Genomic DNA, 24,818 nt, shown 5'->3' on the forward strand with positions numbered 1-24,818 from the left:
AGAGCCTGCATGTACATTCCTTGTAAATGACCAAGTGGAGTCTAATTCCCAAGTGTAGGAAAGTATTTTGTACCAAGGGGAGGAAAATATTTAGATTTTTACTCTTGCCTTAAAAGTTAGACATTTTATTTATTTATTTATATTTTCTTTTCTTTTTTTTTTTTTGAGACAGGGTCTCACTGTATCATCCAGACTGGGGTGCAGTGGTGCAGTCTTGGTTCACTGCAACCTCTGTCTCCCAGGCTCAAGCGATTCTCCTGCCTCAGCCTTCTGAGCAGCTGGGATTACAGGCAAGCGCCACTATCGCCCAGCTGGTTTTTGTATTTTTAATAGAGACAGAGTTTCATCATGTTGGCCAGGAGGCTGGTCTCAAACTCCTGAGCTCAAATGATCCATCTGCCCTGGCCTTCCAAAGTGCTGGGATTATAATCTAGGCATGAGCCACAGCACCTGGCCTCGACATTTTAAAAGCAGGATTAATGCCTCTGTATAATTTTCCACATTTCAAATTTCAGCTGATTTATAGTTACTTAAAAAAATGTAAATTTAATATATTAGTAATAGCATTGTCTACTGCTTAGAAAGATAGTAGTTTGCATGGGGAATCGAGGAGGGATGCCGATTACCCTTGAGGAATGTTGACAGAGGAAGCTGAACAAGCAAGCAAGGGCCAGATTCCAATGGTCTTGTAAGCTGTACAGTTTGAAGGTCATTGAGAAGTTGTTGAATAATTTTAAACTGCAGTGACATGGCCAGATGTGTGTTTTAAGAAAATTACTTTGAATATTATGTTGAGAATCATCCAGTGCAGGGCAAAATTGGAGGTTTAAAGACCAGTCAGGAGGCTGTTACAGAATTCCCGGAGACCGAGGATGGTGGCAGGGAGGAAGGAGGTGAGTGGACAGATAAATATGGAGGATGTTTGGGAGATGGAGTGGAGCTGATTGACTGGCTGGCAGTGGAGAGTGTAGAAGCTGAAGAAAAGTCAGTGAATGACCCCAGGTTTCTGGTTCAAACCACCAGAATGGTCCCTCTGGCTGCTGTATTGAGGATCAACTGAATGGTGGCAAGCACAGGAACAGACAGGTTTAGCGTATAATCAGTAGTCAGGTAAGATGGGATGACTTGAACCAGGAGGGTGGTGGCATCCTGTGGATATATTTTGGTGGTAGAACCATGGCTTTTGTTAAAAGGTGGTGTGCAAGGTAGGGAAAGAAGGGAAGAATCATGGATGACTCCAGGGTCTGGGGGACTAAGCAGCTGGAAGGATGGAGTTTTAATCTACTGAAGGAGTCTACAGGAAGAGCAGATTTAGATGGGGGAAAGAGAAACGAGAATCTGTTCAGTTGTGGATAATTCTGTTCAAGATGTATATTAAACAACCAAGTGAAGCTGTTGAGTAGGTACTTGTGTATGTGTCTGGAGATCAGGGCTGCAGTTTGGGCTGGTGACACACTTACTAATATGTTTACAGCCATGCTTACTGTATTAGCAAAGTAGCTAGAATATGAGAGCTAATGCCATTTTCTTATTGTGGAGATTATTAAGAGTAGGATGAAGAGGATAGAATGTGACTAAAAATCGTCAAGTCAGATCACAAAGCTTGACTTAGAGTAGAACTAGGTAGCAAATACATTGTCTTTGTAAAGTTTCTCAGTAAGTATATTTGTAGACCTTAATGTCAAAAATTCAAGAAACTGACATATAAGTTCAACAAAGGCATATTAAGCTCCGTGAGTCAACCTGTATTCTTCAAAATTGAAATAGATACCAACATTTTAAAAATAAGTTTTAAAAAACCTTTTTTCTGTAACAGCATATTCAACAGTGAACAAACTGTCTATAGTTATCTTGTTGGTACCATAAGACAATTGAACTGATTTCATTCCCCTTTTAGGAAGATGCCCAGGAAGAATTTGGCTGGAAACTTGTTCATGGTGATATATTCCGTCCTCCAAGAAAAGGGATGCTGCTATCAGTCTTTCTAGGATCTGGGACACAGATTTTAATTATGACCTTTGTGACTCTATGTAAGTGTTAACTGAAGTTTTTCTGGCCGGGTGCGTAGTTCATGCCTGTAACCCCAGCACTTTGGGAGGCCAAGGCGGGTGGATGACAAGGTCAGGAGTTCGAGACTACCCTGGCCAATATAGTGAAACCCCGTCTCTACTAAAAATACAAAAAAAATTAGCTGGGCATGGTGGCAGGCGCCTGTAATCCCAGCTACTTGAGGGGCTGAGGCAGGAGAGTCGCTTGAACTTGGGAGGCGGAGGTTACAGTGAACTGAGATTGCGTCACTGCACTCCAGCCCGGGTGACAGTGCAAGAGTCCATCTCAAAAAAAAAAAAAAGAAAAAAAAAAAAACCCCACAGGTTCTCTAAGTGGGTAGGTAAGCCAGATTATTTCTGAGAGTCCTTTAGGTTCTCAAAATCTAAGTGACTTGGGGCAGGGTTAGCTGCATCCAAAGACTGACTCTTGGTTTCTCCCTTCAGCTCTTCCTAGACCAAACCTTTGTCAGGAAAGCACTGGACTGGAGATGAACAGGTCCTTAAGACCATCAGCATCTGAGTCTAAACAGCCCAGAACCAGGACCATTTAGGGTCTCTTTTACCCAGCCATCGTGGGCAGGCACAGTCTGGTTAGGGTTCCAGGATATTCTTGGCTTCTACAGAGGGAGGAGGGTGGGAAAAGAGGGGATGGGGAAGGAAGCACTGTGTAGACCCTTCTCACCTGGAGAGGATTTAGGAAGCAGGATCTCCTTCTCTAGAGAAAGCGAGTGTGTAGAAAAGACCTTCCTTCCTCCATAAAAAGAGTATTTTTGAGCTACCTCAGCAACTTCAGAAATTGTATTTAAATTTTTGCCAACTAGGACAATCCTCTTTTTTTTTTTTTAAATAGATGTTCCTTAGAGGTATTGATAGCCCCAGGGGTTGTTCTGAAACTACCTCTGTGTAGTTTCCACTGTCTTCCGGTTTTCTTAATTGGAAGAGAAAAAATGTTTATGAATAGAATTTTCTAAATTTTACCTTTTTTAATGTATTTTACTTTATTGATGCCTACTACTGATAAATAGCAACAAATGAATATACTGGGAGAATTCATAAACCTTTAATAATTTTTTAGTAAACGTTTATTTTTTATGTTTGATTACATATTAAATACATAATACTATAGTGGGTTTTGTTAGTAAAGTTTTTCCAAATTTTTATGATAAAATTAATTATATAAATGCTTTGCAAAGAGCAGTATCATTTCCAAATGTCTGGCACTGAATAAGTTTGGGAACCACTGACTCACACCGTCAGGCTTAATTTGAAGACTGACTAGAACATCTCTTTTTTTAATCTAACAACTTAAGGAGATGCAACTTTGATAGGTAGAGCTAGAATTTGTAACTATGTCATACTAAAAAGAAGTAAGTCATTCTGAAGAGGATAGGTCAGGAAAAGGTGTCATAAAAAAGGTTTGGACAGAGGGTAGGGTGAAGTCACTGGATGACAGAGAGCCAAACTAGACTTAGAGCAGAATGAATACTTGAAGATAAACTTCCGCTTTCTTTCTTTCTTTTTTTTTTTTTTTTTTTTTGAGACGGAACCTCGCTCTGTCACCAGGCTGGAGTGCAGTGGCACGATCTTGGCTCACTGCAATCTCTGCCTCCCTAGTTCAAGCAATTCTCCTGCCTCAGCCTCTGAGTAGCTGGGATTATAGGCACCTGCCACCACACCTGCTGATTTTTGTATTTTTAGTAGAGACAGGGTTTCACCATGTTGGCCAGTATGGTCTCCATCTCTCAACCTCGTGATCCACCCAGCTCGGCCTCCCAAAGTGCTGGGGTTACAGGTGTGAGCCACCACACCCAGCCAACTTCTGCTTTCAAATCTTATTAGGAGCTGCCTTCTGCGACGCTCTGGTCTTTATTGGGGTCAGCTAGAAAAATGAACTTTTAAGGAAGGAAAGTTTCAGAGAATCTTGGATAGAATATGATGGGAATCATTTTCCTTGAGTCCTCAAATAGGAACTTTCTGCTGAAGGGCAGTCCATTTTTCAGGTAGGGGAGGAGAAAGGGGTTGCATCTTAACTGAAATCCTGGTACATCTTCTAAAGCTACCCTGATGTGTTTCCTGCTGATCATGACTCTGGTGCTCATCAGAGGTGTGTGTGCGTGCTTGCTCACATAGGTGCTTGGTCATGTGTGTTTTGGGGGAAACAATGGGGATTTTCTTGCTGCTGGGTTTAGAAAGCCACCTGAAACTCTTCTCGGCAGTATCCTACTTGCCTTGGGATTCTGAGCACCTTATAACTTCTGAGCCCCAGCTTAAAGCTGGGAATTTCTATGAATATAATATAGCATTTTAATTCTCGTTAGTAGGAAGGCTTATATGGGGAAGAGCAAACAAAGCTAACCATATGAATAAGGTAGGGCCAGGGTTTCCCCGCATTGCTGACCAGGTCCTGCAGTAATTTGTGAAAAGCTAATGGCCCTATGAAATCTTTCTCCCTCATTTTGTTCTTTGATTAGATTCTGTATGTCTCTTATGTTTGAATGTTGTAAGGTTTTGGGTTTTTTTTTTTTTAAACCCCCAGAGGACCCCTATATTTTTAATGAAAGAAAAGTGGGAATATTTCATAGTGGAAACATTTTCATTTATGTTAATTTTAAAGGCTGTACTTGAATCTCAGAAGAGCCAAATGCACTGTTGAGCATCCAGTCTGATCACAGGAAGGATGAGGTCTTCTGGGCTCCCACAGGAAACTTCCGAAGTGAAGTTTGCCTCATCTGTGATCAGATTGGTGCAGTACATTAAATATTACTAAAATTGAGTAGAGCTGCGTGGTAGGAGAGCACATGGTTTTTCATGAAGTTGTATTTTTTTCTTGTTTGAAAAATGACAGGTTTCTCTATCATTTCACAGCAAAGGAAACAGTAATAACATGTACAACCTTTCATGATTTGTGTTTTAGTTTTCGCTTGCCTGGGATTTTTGTCACCTGCCAACCGAGGAGCGCTGATGACGTGTGCTGTGGTCCTGTGGGTGCTGCTGGGCACCCCTGCAGGCTATGTTGCTGCCAGATTCTATAAGTGTAAGTCAAAGCCACCATGACTGGCGTCTGATCAGGAAGGGACTCTGCCGCAGCTAGGGGTCTGACCTGAGTATCAGATGGTGATGCTCTGAAAATAGTGTGCCTCACAGGGGTTCTTAGTTACAATGAGCCTCCTTGGTGATTCCTTTTGTGACATGAGTGACTATCCCAAGATTTATTTGTTCGAAAATGTTTGTGAAACAAGCAAATTGTGCCACTTACCCACTATCACCTCCCTCTTTTTTTCTTTAAGCTTTGGCTTAACAGGTTGGGCTGAACTTAGATATGCTGTGTTCATAAACGCACATATAGACTAATAAAGGAGAAAAGTATACAAATGAGTATCACTGATTTTTTTCACTAAAACAAGTAGTGTATCTAGGTGTACCTTTTCTTACATATGAGAAGTCGTACTTACATTGTATCAATTTAATATTTATAAAAATAAACAGTTTCAAGTAAACAAAGATCTCACTATTTTGGAGAGCTGGAAAGTTACTTTTGTAATTGCATTAGTCACAATCTCGTGTTCTTGCTTTCTAGAAGTAAAATAAAGTTCAATGAAATACAAAAGGGTCAGGGCCACAGAGTAAGGCTGAGATGGGACTGGATGGCTTAGAAAGCAACTGACAGGGTCAGCAGGGACCAGAGCTGGCCTCCTCGGGAATGCCACAGTCTTGTCTGGGATATACAGTGATTCCCCACGGTCTAGCAATATGGAAAACTTTTGAGGTGAAACACAGTAGAGTTACATGGACAACCTGAAGGTGGGGTTGGGTAGTCTCAGCCCCAGGTAGAAGATTAACTTAGACCTTGTCAGACACAGTTCTCTCTTGAGTATGTAAAGCCCTGTATGTATGTGTGTTTTAATTTCTGTGAATTTTATCAAGTTCTTTCTTCCCCTTTACTAAAGGAGATAGGATTAGGGTCATCATATGGATTTTAATGCATACAAAATACAGTCAGCCCTTTGCCTGCCACACCAGCCTTACTTCATGCCATACTCCCCCTTTCTCACCATTTCAGCCACATTGACTTTCTGTGGGTTCCTCGGCCAGGCTGCCTGCCTTCCCACATCCCACTCCCATCCACGCTCCTCTCACTAATGCCTCCCCATCCTTCAGGTCTCCCAGCTGCGGATCGTGTATTACCTGAATTTTGACTGGAATTGTAGTAAACCCAGAATTAATCATTTCATAACAGTCTGTTTATCAGAAACACTGTGAATTCAAATCATGGTACATATATATGATTTTATGTGTATATAAAATTTCATTATTTTCTTTTAGGGGAAGTGGCACTTAAACTTGCCAATGAACTATGTTAAAACTTTTTTAAAATTCACAGCTGTTCTGAGATCTCAGCCAGTTACATTTCTGACTTTTAAACTGGGAGCAGAGGTATACTTTCATTTTTCACTCTAGCTACTTCAGTATTTGAATTTTTTAAACTGGAAAAAACAAATTGGAGAGAGGCAAAGGAGAGTAAAACATATATTAGCAAACATGTTCTGTCAAATGGTCATAACCCTTCTACTCTTCTTAGTTGCCTCACCTGACACACGCATCTCCTAGGAACCACAGTTCCTCCTAGAAACCACAGTGCTAGAGGAAGAGTCGGCCTGCTGTGGAAATGTAAATGTGTTGCACATCAGGCTTGACGGTTCCTAGTTTTATAACAAATTCTGAAACTGACTGCAAGATAAGTGAGAGTCCCGTGTACCCTTCTTGTACATAGGCCCATTGATTGGTACTGGCTCAGGATTTAAGAATTCTTTTGGTTGTGAGGGGGAAAGAAGAACTGATCTTGATGACTTGCCTCTGATTCTCTAGAGCAGAACTTACCTAGGGAATCCCATGCTGTATATCTCGGATTTGGATGATTTAATAAGGGAATATCACATCATATTTGGTAGTACCATTTTCTAGGAATGAGTACTCAGTGCTATCTGACAGTTTGGCAAATATCAGACTTGTAATATGGATATTTGGTTTGCTTTAAAGAAAAATCTGTATTTATACCACTCTTGTTTTCTTCTATAGCCTTTGGAGGTGAGAAGTGGAAAACAAATGTTTTATTAACATCATTTCTTTGTCCTGGGTAAGTGAATTTTTCAAGAATTACTTTCTTAACATAGTTACATGTTAGTCCCCAAATTTTCAGTCCTTGAGTCTTTAATCCTCTGTGTCTCTAAATCATGTACCTAAGAAAGTAAAGTTAATTTTTGAAAAGGGGTAAAATAAATACTTTATAAACATTTGCCAAATGATTACCACGTGTCTTATCTGGGGAAAGTACCTTTAGACATGAGAAATGTTTTAATTCCTTCTCTTCAAAGTCTTTCTATTTCTTGGTTTTTAGTGCTCAGTCTGACATGTTGTTCTGTAGGACTGTATTTAAAGCTTTTGACCCAGTCACGGAAGGAATCCGCACCTGAAGATAGTTGAGGCAAGCATATGTTTTCCTGTTTCTATCCAAAGCATTGCTGCTTTTTAGAGTTTATTTCATTAAATAAACGAATATAAGCCAAAAATAGAAAATAAACAGCCTCCACAAATCCAAACAAAACAAAAATCCTTCACTCTCTGAAACGGCTCCTCGTCTCAGTTATCTGATGTGGTTCTGGTCCTAGAAACAGAACCCACTTCCTCCCAAGCCTGCACTTTTCTGGTGGACGAGAACTGACATGTGAACAGGCTACAGCAATAAAGAAAGCCAAAGATGATGAAGTCTAGAAACCAGAACTGGTCCATTTGCAGGCTAGAAATGCAAGCGTGATGGCAGCAGCATTTTAATACACGTTTGGGATAAATATTCTATCACCCCCACCGAAGATTCACAGTCTTCTCGGTTATGGGTTCTATTCAAATGTCTATGCTTTTCTCAAGCCATGTCCTTTGTTTTCTTTCCCTCTGTCAACTCATGAAGGTGTCCTTCTTTACCAAGACTGTGATTTCCTGCAGAATCTCCGAATCTTGCTTTTCATCTTCCATTGCCCCGTTCTCATATGTTCTGCTTATGTGGTTCTTTTGTTCCTCCAGATATGCTCATGTCTCCCCTAAAAAGGGATCATAAGCATCTCCTCCTCTTATTTCTTTCTCATTTCTTTTCTATTCCTAACAAAATGCCTTGAAAAAAATAGTCTATACTCCTTTTTTCTCATTTTCTCAGTAAACATTTGCAGTGTAAATCCACGTCATTCATATTTTTCTCCATCATTTTACTGAAACTTTTAAGTTTGCCATTTTCAAATCTAGAAATCATTTTCTCTCTGCTTCTCTGTATTGTCTAACATTGGAATACTTTCTCCTTGAAACTCCTTCCTTTTTTGGCTTCATAAAAATTTTCCTGTGCTGGTTCTTCTTTTATGTCTCTGATCAACCCTTCTCTGATTGATATTCTTCATCCTACTCTTAACAGTAGGTGTTTACCAGCAGGTAAATAAAGCGTGCTAAGAACTCAAGTATTCAGGGGCAGGGGGACTTGGTGTTCACCTAGGAATAGAAAGATCATTTAATAACAGGAAATCTAGTCATATAATTCTACATAAATAAACACCTGCATATAATTACTGCAACAGATGCAGTAAAATGGCCTTTGATAATATTGAGCATTGTTTTCAGGTTTTAAAAAAATTTAATAAAGAAATGTTTCCTTGTATTAAAAAGAATCTTATCTCTAATTCAGAACCAACATCACTGATAATAAAACATTAGGGACATTCTCAGTAAATCTCTTTCATGACTTGTTATTTAAGTTCTGTTCCTAGTAAAGGAGGAAACAAAAAGGTAGATTTCATCTTATTTATAGATGACATTATTTATATACAAAGAACACCGACAAATTTTAACTGTAAAACTTGTAGAATTAATAAAAAGAGTTTGGCAGAATGGCTAGGTATCAACTAATATTCCAAGATCTTAAATATCACCATTAGCCAGTTAAATGTTTTAATGGTAGTGGTAGTTGTGCTGGAAGAGGGCTGTATTCACAGAAAACCTATACAGCGCCTAAAATAACCTCTCAAAGTATGCACAATCCATATGAGAGGCCTACAAGGTTATTAACTCGAAAGAGATGGAAATTTGCCATGTTTCTTGATGAAAAGATCAAGCACCGTGAAGGTGTTTAGAGAGTCCAGTGGCTGCTGGGATGGAGAATACAGAAGTAGGCCCTGTATCCATAGCAGCTTGCTAGATGTGGCACCCTGAGCCAGAGGAACTGTTAGATAAGTGATGCTGGGACAACTGATTCTCTTCATGAAGGGAGAAAGTCGTCAGTTCTAGGTGGAGTCAAACCTAAATGCACCAGGCGTAACTACTATGTGAAAATATGGAAGAGCAGCTTCATGATCCCAGGTTAGGGAAGGCTTTCTTCTCTTAAGCAGAGTGCACAAAGGATAAAGGGGAAAGTGGTTGCACTTAAAAACTGTGTGGGGTAAGTACAGTGATTATTGTATGATTACAACCATATTTTTTAAAATGTATTCAGAAGAAAGACCTAACGGAAATTAACTACACACATTTAGATGTTTGGGTTCAGAAAAAGCCACAGACTGTGACAACAAGACATTTAACAAGGAATTAGTAAGTAGAGTATGTAAATAACTCACATACATGACTTGGCAAGACATGCAGGCCAAGTGAAAACCGAGCAGTGGATGTCAGCAGCCCGTCACAGAAGGTAAAACCAAAAAAGCCAGCAAACACCAGACACTTGCTGCAGTTTTCAATAGGAAATACAAATTAAAACAACAGAATTGACAGTTGCAAGTGTAATGAAAATATGTAAAGAACTGACTTTCATGGGCTGCTAGTAGGAGTTTAAGTCAGGCAAACCCAATCTGAAGAGCAATTGGGTAGTTTCCAGTCAGGTTTTACATTCACACATCCTGTGATGCAGCAATTCCACTTTCTTTGTATATATATTTTAGAAACAGAAGTTGTAATATTCATTGCATACTACTGTTGCATTTTGTTATCTCTGGTTTTACCCAAAAGCCTGTTGTGTCTTTCAGGATTGTCTTTGCTGACTTCTTTATAATGAATCTGATCCTCTGGGGAGAAGGATCTTCAGCGGCTATTCCTTTTGGGACATTGGTTGCCATATTGGCCCTTTGGTTCTGCATATCTGTGCCTCTGACGTTTATTGGTGCATACTTTGGTTTTAAGAAGAATGTAAGTATATAGGTGTTAACTTAGGTGAATTTTAGCTACAGAAATTAGCATATGCCATCTCAAAAGATATCATAGAAGTGTGTAAAGATGTAAACTTGTCCTTTAGGATCTGGATTTCATAGAATATTTTTAAAATAGTAGTATTATTTAGGAGCGTGGTAGAGAGGTTACAGATCTAAATTTAGGTTTCAGAGTTTTTTAAGTAAATAGAAGCTAATATAGATTAATTGGGAAAGAAATGCTAATATAAACTAATGAAAACATTCATTCATTCATTTATTTATTTATTTAGAGATGGAGTCTCATTCTGTCACCCAGGCTGGAGTGCAGTGGCACCATCTCGGCTCACTGCAACCTCCACCTCCTGGGTTAAAGTGATTTTCCTGCCTCAGCCTCCCGAGTAGCTGGGATTACAGGCATGTGCTACCACACCCAGCTAATTTTTGTATTTTTAGTAGAGACAAGGTTTCACCATGTTGGCCAGGCTGGTCTCTAACTCCTGACCTCAGGTGATCCACCTCCCTTGGCATCCCAGAATGCACAAAGCTTAACTAAGTAAGCAGAGAGGGTGGGTTAAGAAGTCACTATAAGAAAAGTGGCTGCAGAGTAAGAGTAGCAAATGTTTGTGATTGATATGTAGCTTTGAAATAAATTGTATCTGCTTGAAATAAATTGTATCTGCTTCCCTGCTAATATTGGATTTTTTTTTTTTTTTTTTTTTTTTTTTGAGACGGAGTCTTTGCTCTGTCACCCAGGCTGGGGTGCAGTGGCGCGAACTCGGCTCACTACAAGCTCCGCCTCCTGGGTTTACGCCATTCTCCAGCCTCAGCCTCCCGAGTAGCTGGGACTACAGGCGCCCGCCACCTCGCCCGGCTAGTTTTTTGTACTTTTAGTAGAGACGGGGTTTCACCATGTTAGCCAGGATGGTCTCGATCTCCTGACCTTGTGATCCGCCCGTCTCGGCCTCCCAAAGTGCTGGGATTACAGGCGTGAGCCACCGCGCCCGGCCTAATATTGGATTTTAAGGAAGATCATAATCAGGTTTCAGTCGTTCCTCTGGTTTCTCTCTCACCCTCCAGTTGGCCTTCTCTCACTTTGCTGCCCACTTCTGCCCTCAGGCTAAAAGGGAAAAAAAATGAAATCTTATTCTTCCGTCTTACCAGTATCCTTCTTTAACCACACTTCAGTATCCCTGTCCTTCTCTGAAAATATCAAGTCCACAGGGTAAAAGAAAGACTGTGTGTTTAGTACACTTTGTGAGCAGGACCCGGAAGGCCCTGGCAGAAGCTGGTGCTTGTTCCACAGCCTCCACTGCACTTTCATGCCTAGCTGCTGAAGGATTTTTTAAACAACTTTGGCATTTTGTTTAATTTATGACTTTATACCTCAGAAGTAGTGAACTGACAGGGTTTGAATTTTTTAATTACATTGATTAAATAATTACTTGAAATTCCAAAACTTTGCTGGTTTGAAGTTTATAATATTTCTGTTTAATATCAGCGTGGGAAATAAATAAAAGTTTAAAATGTAAGTATTGAAGAATGATATACATGATTCTCTGCCTGTATACTCATGTATCTACATGTAAAATAATAATCTAGTCTGCGGAAGTATGGTCTGAATGAAAATACCAAGTTTTAAATTTTGATTTATCATCACAAAAACTATAGAAGGATATTTTTGAACTTTTTTACAAGAAAATGAATTTCTACATCTGTACTCTTTTCCCCTCTCACGTGGTTGCTTGTGTACTTCAGGTTCCAGTGATTTTCATACCACCATGTAGTGTCATGAAAGGGAGAATAGTTGAGAACATCACCAACTCCTTATGGTCGTAAAGGTTCATACAGCCATTCGTTGTTGTCTTCATGTTCTTAAGTCTTAGTAAAATTGAGCAATTTTAATAAAGATGACATTGCCCACCTCCAAATAAAAATACATTGACCAAAATTGCAGAACCAGCTGATTTCTTACAGTACATAGGTAATGAAAATGAAAAGCCTAACTCTACCTTTTTATTAACTATTATTTTCCAAGTATTCTCTTATCTCCTGTGTACTTCTTCCTGTGTCTAAAGCCGTTAGTCAGTGGATCACTGCTGGAGACAGTATTAACTTATTCCAGTAGACAGACCGAGTACTGTACCTGATGGTACCTGGTTGATGGCTTCTAAAGACAAATTTCAATTTGATGTCTTAAGTAGACTTTATTGCCATTAGTGACAGCATGGAAGCTGGAAAAAAGCCGACAAATAATCTTGTGCAGAAAAGAATGTTTAAGACAGATACATAATTATGAATTCTTCCTTCCTTTCTTTACTGAAGGCCATTGAACACCCAGTTCGAACCAATCAGATTCCACGTCAGATTCCTGAACAGTCGTTCTACACAAAGCCCTTGCCTGGTATTGTCATGGGAGGGATTTTGCCCTTTGGCTGCATCTTTATACAGCTTTTCTTCATTCTGAATAGTATTTGGTAAGCTAAGGACAAAGTCTTCTCATTCTTATTACCGTTATATGTAATATTTGCTTTTTGTTTGTTTTTATGGGTTACTATTTGTATCCTATAAATGTAGACAGTTCTTCAGTAACCAGAAATCTTAAAAGCCAAAAGCTAATTTTTTCTTTTCTATGTGGGAAGAAGAACAGTAGTGATAACAGTTAGTATAATATGAATTGAAGGCTTGTTAATTCTTACTCTTCCTTAATTCTTATTACTTCATTCTCAGAACTCTGTGAGGTGAGTGTTAGCCCCATTTTACAGAGATGTAAATGAGGCTTTGTAAGTTGAGTAATTTGCCTTGTTACACAGCAACCCTGTGACAGAGAATTCACCGAAGTTTCTCCAAAGCTGTGTTCCTAACTAACCTGCACTGCTCCGGAGAAGATCCTCTGAGCACTTGTTGGAGGGGATTGATGAAGGGATTGGTCTAGATGACCTGCAGAGTCCTTTCCAATTCTCAGATGCCTTCATTCTCCGATTCCTTGTTCACATGTAAAAACTCATAATAGTCATTTTGAGCCATTCCGTGTGTGTGTATATATATAGTGTTATATCATGATTGTTAGTGGATCACACTGACATATGTTACAGAAAGTACCAAGGTTGGAGGTTACAGAAAATTAGAACTAAATTTGAGCTTTTTGGTGATTGGAACATATCTTTCCTTCTCAATTGTTATATTAATTTTCCAAATTCAACTGGTTTTATTATATGTGATAAGAAACGGTTACCTATTCTTAGTTGGCTCTGTCTTTTCAGTCAGTGTTTATCAAATATGTCTGGCTCACCAGGAGATGAGTAGACTAGCCATATGTGAACAAGTAGAAGTTTCAGGCCTCCCTGAGCAGGAAGGTAAAGTCCAGTGACACTGACATATCCTTCCTACTCCTCCCCTTCCCCACCCCATCACCATCCCAACCTGTGATAATTCGTCTTGTTCGGTTAGTTGAGAGAAAAAGCAAACCTTTTCAGTTCAAGAAGAATGAGAAGATTTTGTTATGTGCGGTGTCAAATTGAAAATATGTATAGTTTCATCTTGACGTGTTTGATTACAGGTCACACCAGATGTATTACATGTTTGGCTTCCTATTTCTGGTGTTTATCATTTTGGTTATTACCTGTTCTGAAGCAACTATACTTCTTTGCTATTTTCACCTATGTGCAGAGGTATGTATTAGCAGTATTCACTTACGTTAATTTGTAGACAGTATTTATAACTTTGGCATATTGCAATTTGTATATTATTAAAATAATTTCTGTAGATGTATGTTTATTATGATAGACATTGACCTATATTCCTAAATCAAATGTAACCTTCTTTAGGATTAAGATATCCCGGTTCAGTGTATTTAGTTAGAGATTACTATTAGAGACTTTAACATGTTAATTTTCCAGAAATAGTAAGTTGTGCTAACTTTTCACTGTTGTTTTTTAACCAACTTAAAAATTAATACTCCTGTGATATAAATATATATATCATGCCTGAGATAAAAGAATATAAAATAATATATTAAAAACAAATTTAGACTGAACATTTAATAGAAGTAAACTAGTAAGAAAATTCATTAAAAAGTTTCTATAATCACATTGTAATAAGTTCTCTTCATGGCAGCACCAAAATGATAGTATCCTTATGTAATAGTAGAATTGAATTTTAAAGATTTAGGTTGTGTTAAATCTATTATTTAATATGTATTGTCTATATTGGAGAAAAATCTAACTTTATTAAACTTGGTATGTTATTCAAAAAATTGAGGTTAAATTTACATAACAGAAAATGAACCATTTTGAAGTGGACAGTTTAATGGCACTTACAACATTTACAGTGTTGTGCTACCACCACCTCTGTTTAGTTCCAAAATATTTTTATCACCCCTAATTAAAGCCCTATACTTGCTAAGCAGTTACTCCTCATTCCTCACTTCCCCTAGGCCTTAGCAACCAACAGTCTGCTTTCTGTCTGTTTTGCCTGTTCAGACATTTCTTATAAATTGAATCATATAATATGTGACCTTTTGTGTGTGGCTTCTTTGACTTAGCATGTTTTCAGGGTTCATCATATTGTGGTATGTATAGTAGTACTTCATTCCTTTCTTTTTTTTTGTTTTTTTTTGAGATGGAGTCTCGCTCTGTCGCCCAGGCTGGAGTGCAGTGGCATGATCTCGGCTCACTGCAAGCTCTGCCTCCTGGGTTCACGCCATTTTCCTGCCTCACCCTCCCGAGTAGCTGGGACTACAGGCACCCACCACTACTCCCGGCTAATTTTTTTGTATTTTTAGTAGAGACGGGGTTTCACCGTGTTAGCCAGGATGGTCTGGATCTCCTGACCTTGTGATCCACCGCCTCGGCCTCCCAAAGTGCTGGGATTACAGGTGTGAACCACCGCACCCGGCCACTTCATTCCTTTTTATGGCAGAATGATAAATTTGTTTATCCATTTGTCCATTGATGGGCATTTGTATTGTTTCTACTTTTTGGCTGTTGTGAATAGTGCTGCTGTGAACATTCATGTATAAGTGTTTATTTGCGTACCTGTTTTTGGTTTTGAGGTATATATCTAGGAGTGGAATCACTGGGTCATGTGGTAGTTCTGTTCAATTTTTCAAGGAACTACCAGACTTTTCCACAGTGATTGTGCCATTTTACATTCCCACCAGCAATGTACAAAGGTTCTAATTCTCCACATCTTTGCCAACACTTACCTTCCATTTTTGAAAAAATTGTAGCTGTCCTCGTGGGTGTGAAGCGGTGTCTCATTCTGGTTTTGATTTGCATTTCTGCAGTGACTAATGATGAGCATTTGTATTTGTGTTTGTAGCCATTTGTATTTCTTCTTTGGAGAAATAGCCATTCAAGTCCTTTGCCTATTTTTAAATTTGTCTTTTTGTTGAGTTGTAAGAGTTTATTTATTTATTCTGGATAGTAGATCTTTATTAGATTGTTATTTGCAGTTCTGGTTCTATAGGTTATCCTTTTCACTTTCTTGATAATGTCCTTTGCACAGAAGTTTTAAATTTTGATGAAGTCAGATTTATCTATTTTTTTTCTTCTGTTGCTTATGCTTTTGGTGTCATATCTAAGAATGATTGTCAAACTAGGGCTGAGTATGGTGGTTCACGCCTATCTGTAATCCCAACACTTTGGAAGGCTGAGGCGGGAGGATCGCTTGAGCCCAGGAGTTTGAGACCAGTCTGGGCAACATAGTGAGATCTTGTCTCTATAAAAAATAACAAAATTAGCTGGGTGTGGTGGCTTACTTGGGAGGCTGAGGTGGACAGATCACTTGAGCCCAGGAGGTCTAGGCTTCAGTGAGCCATGATTGCACCACTGCACTCCAGAACCGGGGTGGCAGAGTGAGACCCTGTCCCCCTCCCCCCACCAGAAAAGAATTATTGCCAAATTCGAGGTTATGAAGATTTACCCCCATATTTTCTTCTGAGATTTATAGCTTTACCTCATGTGTTTAAGTTATTGATCCATTTTGAGTTAGCTTTTGTATTTTGTGTGATGTAGTGTCCAGCTACATTATTTGGCATATGGATATCCAGTTATCCAGCACCATTTGTTGAACAGGCTGTTCTTTCCTTATTTAATGGTCTTGGCAACCTTGTCAAAAATCAATTGACCATAGGTGTATGGGTTTATTTCTGGACTCTCAATGCTATTCTAGTGATCTATATGCTTTCCTTAGGCCTGTACCACACTACTTTGATTACTATGGCTTTGTAGTAAGTTTTGAAATAAAAAAGGCTGAGTTCTCCAGCTTTGTTCTTTTTTAAGATTGTTTTGACTATTTGGAGCCCCTTGCAATTCCATTTGAATTTGAGGATTAACTTTTCCATATCTGCGGAAATTGAATCGTTGGATTATTGGAATTGTGACAGGTATTACATTGGATCTGTAGATCATTTTGAAGAGTATTGCTGTCTTAACAATGTTTAGTCTAACAGTACATAAACACGGGATATCTTTCCATTTGCCTAGGTCTTCTGTCATTTCTTTCAGCAGAATTTTAGAGTTTTCATTGTGCAAGTCTTCCACTTCCTTGGTTGAATTTATTCCTAGGTATTTTATTCTTTTGGGTGCTATTTTAAATGGAATTGGGTTTTTTAATTTCCTTCTCAGATTACTCATTGCTGGTGTGTAAAAACACAACCAACTTTTGTATGTTGATCTTTTACCCTCCAATTTTGCTGCATTTGTTGATTACCTGTTGCATTTATTGATTAGCTGTTGCATTTTGTGTGTGTGTGTGTGCGCGTGTGCATGTGTGTATTTTTAGGATTTTCTAATCTTAGTTTGCTTTTTGAATGTATTTATTTTTCACATATTCCAAAGGGCAAGAGAGATAGTGAAGTGTTCTCTTTTAAAAGATCTTCTATTAAGCTATAAGCCACTTAAAAGCAAGAAGAGCTATTTTAATCATCTACCTTGTTTAAATTATGTTAGTAATAAGTGAAATTGGATTCCAACCAGGCCTGAATAGAATAATCTTCTTCTTAATACAGAGTTGACCAGACTTTAATATAATAATATTAATGTCAAACCTTGTAAGTAAGTTGTAAGCTATTTGTACATTGGTTTTCTTTGGGAAGAATAAATTTTGAAATACAACCTAATGCTTTATTATTCATAAACAGTTTAAGCTGCTTCCAAACATTTTTAGCCAGTTTTTAAGCAGTCGCACCAAAGACAATGGGCACTTCTTAGCACCTTTAGTGAGGAGAGAGGAATGGGTGAAGTTCAATAGGAGAAAGAGCCTGGAACTGATAGCAGAAATTAGATTGGGGGCTGTCTCATTTATTATGCTTGCTTTGAACCTTAGTTAACTACATCTTATCTATTAATTGGAATGTAATTCTTGTTCTTTTTTCTTTACTACCTAGGATTATCATTGGCAATGGCGTTCATTCCTTACCAGCGGCTTTACTGCAGTTTATTTCTTAATATATGCAATACATTACTTCTTTTCAAAACTGCAGATCACAGGAACAGCAAGCACAATTCTGTACTTTGGTTATACCATGATAATGGTTTTGATCTTCTTTCTTTTTACAGGTAAAATTAGAATTTAAGTGATTATTTTTATTTTGTAAGTTTTTAGACAAATAATTTATAAATGTTTATCTTTTTTAAAACCCATGAAGGCTTATTCTGTTAGTGCTCCTGTATTTAGTCCTCCTCTCAACTAGGCATAGTTTGGTCTGCCCACCTGTGAGTTGCATAAAGATGATGAAACAGAAGCCGGGAGAAGAAGGCTAAACAGGGTCATAGTTGTGGTAAAGGTTCAGGGACACGTGGGCCAGTACAGCTCATGGTTTTCCTCTGTTAACCTCTTAAAGGTACACACAGTCTTTTTTTTTTTTTTTTTTCCACTTCAGAAATGGGGTAGAAGCTATAGTGACTTAAGTTTAGGACTAAGTAGAAACTGAGGAGGTGAAGTCAAGATGAGACTGAGAGTAGGTCGGGGATATCAAGGAAAGATAATGGGACATTCCTTAATCTAGAAGATTTCATCTCCACTTTAAAATTCAAGCACTGAATAGGATATAGTGTGTATTATATTGGTATTAATTTTGTATGTGTATATATCTTCTCTATCTTAACTAGATAAAGGTTTTCTGTATCTCAGAGCCCAGGGTGCTTGGTAAACATTTGTGGCGTGAGTGACTGAACTTAAAAAAAGAATTATAGCACCTTTCTTTGTCACAAGTAATACTGCACAAAGTGTGCATCTGAAATTTTAGCTCATCATGCATGTTATGGAAGAAAATACAGGAGCCAAAAAGAAAAAAAAAAAATTTTTTTTTTTCCCAATTAAACCTGTTCTGCTTTTCACTCATCTGTTGGCATGTCAGAGCCTGGAGTCGGGTTTTGAAGCGTCTGTGCTGTCTCAGGTTTAAGGCACTTACATTGATTCTGTATTCCAGGTCATTGATCAGACATGGTGGGGTGCGTGTCTTGGTGCTACGTGATAGATTTAGGTCCAGAGCTGTAAATTTTAATAAATCATCTATAAAACAGCAGTAGCCAGTGAAACAAGGAATAACTATTTTTGTGCCCTGTGTGTCCATAAATGCATATAGAGAATAATTTATTCCTAGCCTACACACAAAAACTAATGATCACTATGAAAATCTGTTGTTTTTCCAGGCATATCATACAGAAAATGATAGCTTAACCATCACCTAAATTTTATTGATGTTGATTTTTTTTTTGAAGTGGAGTCTTGCTCTTGTCACCCAGGCTGGAGTGCAGTGGTGCAATCTCGGCTCACTGCAACCTCTGCCTCCCAGGTTCGAGTGATTCTCCTGCCTCAGTCTCCCGTGTAGCTGGGATTAGAGGTGCGTGACCACCACGCCTGGCTAATTTTTGTATTTTTAGAAGAGATAGAGTTTCACCATGTTGGCCAGGCTGGTCTCGAACCCCTGACCTCAGATGATCTGCCCACCTTGGCCTCCCAAAGTGCTTGGATTATAGGCGTGAGGCACTGCACCTGGCTGAGTTTGATTTTTAAAGTGTTACATTTTCATTCATTCAGAGTTGAGTTTTGTAATCTAAATTATGGAGCCACATCCCAATTGAACCAACCAGTTAAACCAGTGACTTATAGTGTGTTTCACTTTCTTCAATTTTATTTTTCCTTTAGTGAACAGGTGGAAGGGTTCTGGATAAGGGAGTAGTGAGCCCTTTAAATGCCTTACCTTTCTCTAAAATAGGGTATGGTCTGTATTTGCTTCAGAACTCCAAAGCAATGCCATTTTATTGTATTTAAGTCAATCCATTTTACAAAACAGAAGTAATTATTCTGTCACAAAAGGAAAGAAGCCACTTTTAGTATGTACGTATATTCCATATTAAGAACAAAATTGGCTGGGCGCGGTGGCTCACACTTGTAATCCCAGCACTTTGGGAGGCCAAGACGGTGGATCACGAGGTCAGGAGATCGAGACCATCCTGGCGAACATGGTGAAACCCCATCTCTACTAAAAATACAAAAATTTTGCTGGGCATGGTGGCGGGCGCCTGTAGTCCCAGCTACTCGGGAGGCTGAGGCAGGAGAATGGCGTGAACCTGGAAGGCGGAGCTTGCAGTGAGGCGAGATCGCGCCACTGCACTCCAGCCTGGGGGACAGAGCCAGACTCCGTCTCAAAAAAAAAAGAACAAAATTAAGTAACTAAACTTAAGTTTCTTAGAATTGCCTGGATAGTGATTAAATGTTTTTCTCATCTTAAAATATTGTTTGTCATCTTGAAATTTATGCAAGTAAGTACAAGGTTATATAAATATATTGATGTTTTCATTATTGCTTTTCTGAAATTAACCCCAATCCTAGCCTGAATAATAACCCTTTGGAGTATGCAAAAGGTATATTTGCATGTTCTCCAAAACACACATCAGTGCCTTGCACAAAGTAGGGCCTCAATACCTATACAATGTAAGGATGGATATAATGATGTTTGTAATTTCCCACGGTAATGTCCCATGTATAGTCTCTTGATTTAGAAAATCTCCTTTAATATTGTCTCTGAGTACTGCATTTAAAACAATGGTGAAAACCATTGAGACTTTAAGTGTAAAATTTATACAAGGACTATTTATAGCCCCTTATGTGTGCATGTGGAAGGAGTACTATGCTTGAAGTCAGAAAAAACGCATTTGAATTCTGGCCACAAATACCATCCATGTGACCATGAGACAGTCACTTAACCCCTTTGAACCTCACTTTTGTCTCATTGAAAGAGTGTCCCCAGGATGGGGAACATCACACACCGGGGCCTGTTGTGTGGGGGGAGGGGGAGGGATAGCATTAGGAGATATACCTAGTGTAAATGACGAGTTAATGGGTGCAGCACACCAACATGGCACTTGTATACATATGTAACAAACCTGCACGTTGTGCACATGTACCCTAGAACTTAAAAGTATAATTTAAAAAATGAAAAAAAAAAAAAACACTTAATGATCTATTAATAAAGTTCTTGAGACAGCAAAAAAAAAAAAAGAGTTTTTATCAGGAATGAATACTTCATCATCAACTGTCTTCCCAGTACTGAGATAATTATGACTATCCTCCTAGCTATTCATGATAAATATTATTAATGTATTTTATATCATAAAACCATATTTTCTGTTCTAACTCTACCTGATTTGACTGTAGAGTTTTTTTCATATATGAAAATAAACATTAGCTAATTTTGCTTAACTAAAAAAAAAAAAAAAAAAAAAACACCGTGTGTCCCCATCTAGCGTTCAAATTCTTTGGAATCTCGACTGATACCTGAAAATCAAGCCATACATTGTTTTCATGAATTATCTCATTTACTCTACATAACAGTCTATGGAGGCAATGAGGACAGACAAATTTCTCTCTAGTTAATATGGTAAATGGGCTTGGAGATATGTCAGTGGACTTGCCCAAGGATGATACACACAGTTCATGACAGAGCTGCTGTGTTCTCTGCTGCCACGCTGTCTCTCATTTTCAGCTAGGATGCATTTCTGTTATTATCCTAATCATGTCACTTTTAACATTATGTAAAAACTTACTGAGTTACTTTATTATAATTCTTTGAAGACTGATAACTTCCAATAACTGTACTTAGAAAATATCCCCATTTAATCATTATTTGAACCTGTTTTAATGTATTCATCTCATACCTTAAAAAATTCTAGTAGCATTTTCCATTTTGTTATAAAATATTCTTAAATAGGAAAGGACAGTTGACATCCTTCAGTCTTTTCTATGTAGTAAGGAAAATAATGTGTATTGTAGAAAGCTTAGGTAATCTTAGAGTAGAAAAAAATTCTATCAGTTTTTGTAAGAAACTTGATGTGGTCATATATTTTTCAGACGTGCTCATAGATCTGTAATATATTCCTGGCGGGTAATAGTTTATAGTTTTGGGACTTTTTTAAGGAACCAGTCATTGTAAGTCTGTATTTTTGTGTAAAGTATGACACTTCCTTTGAAAAAGGGTTTATTTTTATTTTTTCTCTTATAGGAACAATTGGCTTCTTTGCATGCTTTTGGTTTGTTACCAAAATATACAGTGTGGTGAAGGTTGACTGAAGAAGTCCAGTGTGTCCAGTTAAAACAGAAATAAATTAAACTCTTCATCAACAAAGACCTGTTTTTGTGACTACCTTGAGTTTTATCAGAATTATTGGCCTAGTAATCCTTCAGAAACACCATAATTCTAAATACACCTCTTCCCACATACCTTTCCCCCATGAGATGTGTCTTCAACACTATAAAGCATTTGTATTGTGATTTGATTAAGTATATATTCGGTTGTTCTCAATGAAGAGCAAATTTAAATATTATGTGCATTTGTAAATACAGTAGCTATAAAATTTTCCATACTTCTAATGGCAGAATAGAGGAGGCCATGTTAAATAATACTGATGAAAGGCAGGACACAGGATTGTAAATAGGATTTTCTAGGCTCGGTAGGCGGAAAGAATTATTTTTCTTTGAAGGAAATGACTTTTTATCATGGTAATTTTGAAGGATGATTCCTGTGATGTGTTCACCAGGGGAATGTGGCTTTTAAAGAAAATCTTGTATTGGTTGTAACTGTTCATATCTTCTTTCTTTTCTGTGTTGACTTCATTATTCCCATGGTATTGGCCTTTTAAACTATGTGCCTCTGAGTCTTTCAATTTATAAATTTGTTATCTTAATAAATATTATAAAAATGTCTTCATTGCATCATTACCTATTATATGTTCAAGGAGGTTCTGTAAATACAGATCTGTTTACCAAGGGTGTTTTGAAATGATTTATACTATGTTATCAGGTTTTACTGGATTTTGTTAATGTAACACTTTCTGAGTTTGGATCTGAATGGAATTTCAGTGTTTAAGGCATTGTCTAAAATGTTCGCGGTGGGGCAATAGAGGAGGCTGAAGTCCTACGTATCTAGACAGATGGATTATCCACAAGTACTTAAGGTGGGCCTTACTGCATTGTCATCAAGGAGCTTCTAGTTTTGACTTGTTTTTCAAAATACAGTATTTTAAGTCAGGTTTTATTACCTATACATTAGCAGTGACTAGCAAGTCTTCATCTTTAGGATTTCATTGTTTTAATTTAATTTCACAAACAGTTTTACTTCTAAGAGTTAAGAAATGCACTGTCTTTCACATTCATCTCACTAATTGAAATCCATTTATGTAGAATATAGGCATGTGGGGTGATTCAGAAATATCAGTCTGCTTGTATCCGTGAGCATATTCATTTGTATTTTAGGGTCTCTGCTTGCTGCTTAGGAGAGCAAATCAGATACTGTCATTAAACTTACAACTGAAATTACTAGCTGTCACTTACATGATGTTGCTGGGTTCTTACTGAATTTTTTTTTTTTTTTTTTTGAGACAGAGTTTCGTTCTTGTTGCCCAAGCTGGAGTGCAATGGCGTGATCTCAGCCCACCACAACCTCTGCCTCCCGGGTTCAAGCGATTCTCCTGCCTCAGCCTCCCGAGTAGCTGGGATTACAGGCATGTGCCACCACATCTGGCTAATTTTGTATTTTTAATAGAGACGGGGTTTCTCCATGTTGGTCACACTGGTCTCGAACTCCTGATCTCAGGTGATCCGCCCGCCTTGGCCTCCCAAACTGCTGGGATTACAGGCGTGAGCCACCACACCCGGCCTTACTGAATAATTTTATGTCACTGTCCTTTTTTAAGAAAACGGACCTGTTGGTTTTGAAGAGTGAAGGAGGAGCTTTGGTCATTTTTAATATGGAGTATTTAAGATAGAAGAGTTTCTTTTCAGTTTTATTTTATATATCTCTTGTATTTATTTTTTATGGGTAGAGTTCACCCTTAGTATTTATGGGAGATGGGTTCCAGGACCCTTTTGGTTACCAAAAATGCATGGATGCTCAAGTCCTTGGTATAAAAATGTGTGTCCAGTTAGAACAAATAAATTTGCAAATAATCTGTGTACATCCTCCCATGTACTTTAATCATCTCTAGTTTCCTTACAATACCTAATACAACGTAAGTGCTCTGTAAATACCTGTTATACTCTATTTTCCATTTGTATTTTTATTGCATTCGTTTTTTAAAATTTATTTTCAAGCATTTTTGATCTGCTGTTACTGAAATCTGCATATGCAGAACCCTCAGATAAGGAAGGCCAACTGTGATTCTCTTAAGGAGCTGTTGAGATAGGCTGGTTGACCCAACAGAGAGAAGGTTTTACTTTTTAAAAATTCTGATTCAGATACCAGATTAGTTTTTATTGACCAAAGTTAAGTTTCTTCAATTTTAGTTTTCCTTTAGTGAACAGTTAGCTTAGTGATTTAAAAGTCAGCTGATTGATTTGGTGTAACTTTTTCTTCTTTTTGTTTTGTTTTTTTTGTGAGATGGAGTTTTGCTCTCGTTGCCCAGGCTGGAGTGCAGTGGCATGATCGGGGCTCACTGCAACCTCTGCCTCCCGGGTTCAAGTGATTCTCCTGCTTCAGCTCCCGGGGCAGCTGAGATTACAGGCACCCACCACCGCGCCCAGCTCAATTTTTGTATTTTTAGTAGAGATGAGGTTTCATCTTGTTGGCCAGGCTGGTCTCAAACTCCTGACCTCAAGTGATCCACCCCCGGAACCTCGGCCTCCTGAAGTGCTGAGATTACAGGCGTGAGCCACCGCGCCCGGCCTTTTTCTTCATGTATTTAAGTGATCGTATTTCACACTTAAACAGTGGAGAGGCAATTGGGAAAATGAAATTGGAGGGTTAAAAGAAAAGACTTAGGAGGCAGGAAAGCAGAGGAAAGAGACAGTGACAAGGAAGGCGAGCCAAGTGAGGAGGGCGGTGGAGAAAAGACGCCTCTCCAGGGCTTGGATCCCGCTGTCCTGAGGGGTGCGCTGCTGTGGCTTTCCCAGAAAGTTCTCCAGGAAAGCATCCCTCGGCATGGCAGGCGGTTAGAAGCAGCGGTCCGTCTCCTTAGTTTGAGTATATCCCAGGACAGAAACAGTTGTGTTGCCCATGTTGTGAGACCCCAGTGACCACGAATCCCGGGGAGACGTCTTCTCCGTGAGCGATGATAGC

At 38.5% G+C, this 24,818-nt stretch overlaps 1 protein-coding gene across 3 annotated transcripts in view; it reads left to right on the forward strand.

Moving 5' to 3' along the window:
• The window catches only part of TM9SF2 (transmembrane 9 superfamily member 2), a 75,810-nt gene extending 53,276 nt beyond the window's left edge, over positions 1 to 22,534 (forward strand). For 2 of the 3 annotated variants that reach the window (XM_021929738.2, XM_031655636.1), the window contains exons 10-17: positions 1,898 to 2,030; positions 4,963 to 5,082; positions 7,125 to 7,182; positions 10,100 to 10,259; positions 12,584 to 12,735; positions 13,818 to 13,929; positions 17,649 to 17,820; positions 21,768 to 22,342. In XM_021929738.2, the coding sequence (XP_021785430.1) occupies positions 1,898 to 2,030; positions 4,963 to 5,082; positions 7,125 to 7,182; positions 10,100 to 10,259; positions 12,584 to 12,735; positions 13,818 to 13,929; positions 17,649 to 17,820; positions 21,768 to 21,835 (975 nt within the window). In that variant the 3' untranslated portion in view covers positions 21,836 to 22,342. Of the gene's footprint in view, positions 1 to 1,897; positions 2,031 to 4,962; positions 5,083 to 7,124; positions 7,183 to 10,099; positions 10,260 to 12,583; positions 12,736 to 13,817; positions 13,930 to 17,648; positions 17,821 to 21,767 lie in introns of all 3 variants that reach the window. The other variant, XM_003914033.5, reaches the window with a different exon arrangement.
• Positions 22,535 to 24,818: the final 2,284 nt, after the last annotated feature.

This window comes from Papio anubis, chromosome 15, assembly GCF_008728515.1.
Source record: "Papio anubis isolate 15944 chromosome 15, Panubis1.0, whole genome shotgun sequence".
Lineage (NCBI taxonomy): Eukaryota > Metazoa > Chordata > Mammalia > Primates > Cercopithecidae > Papio > Papio anubis.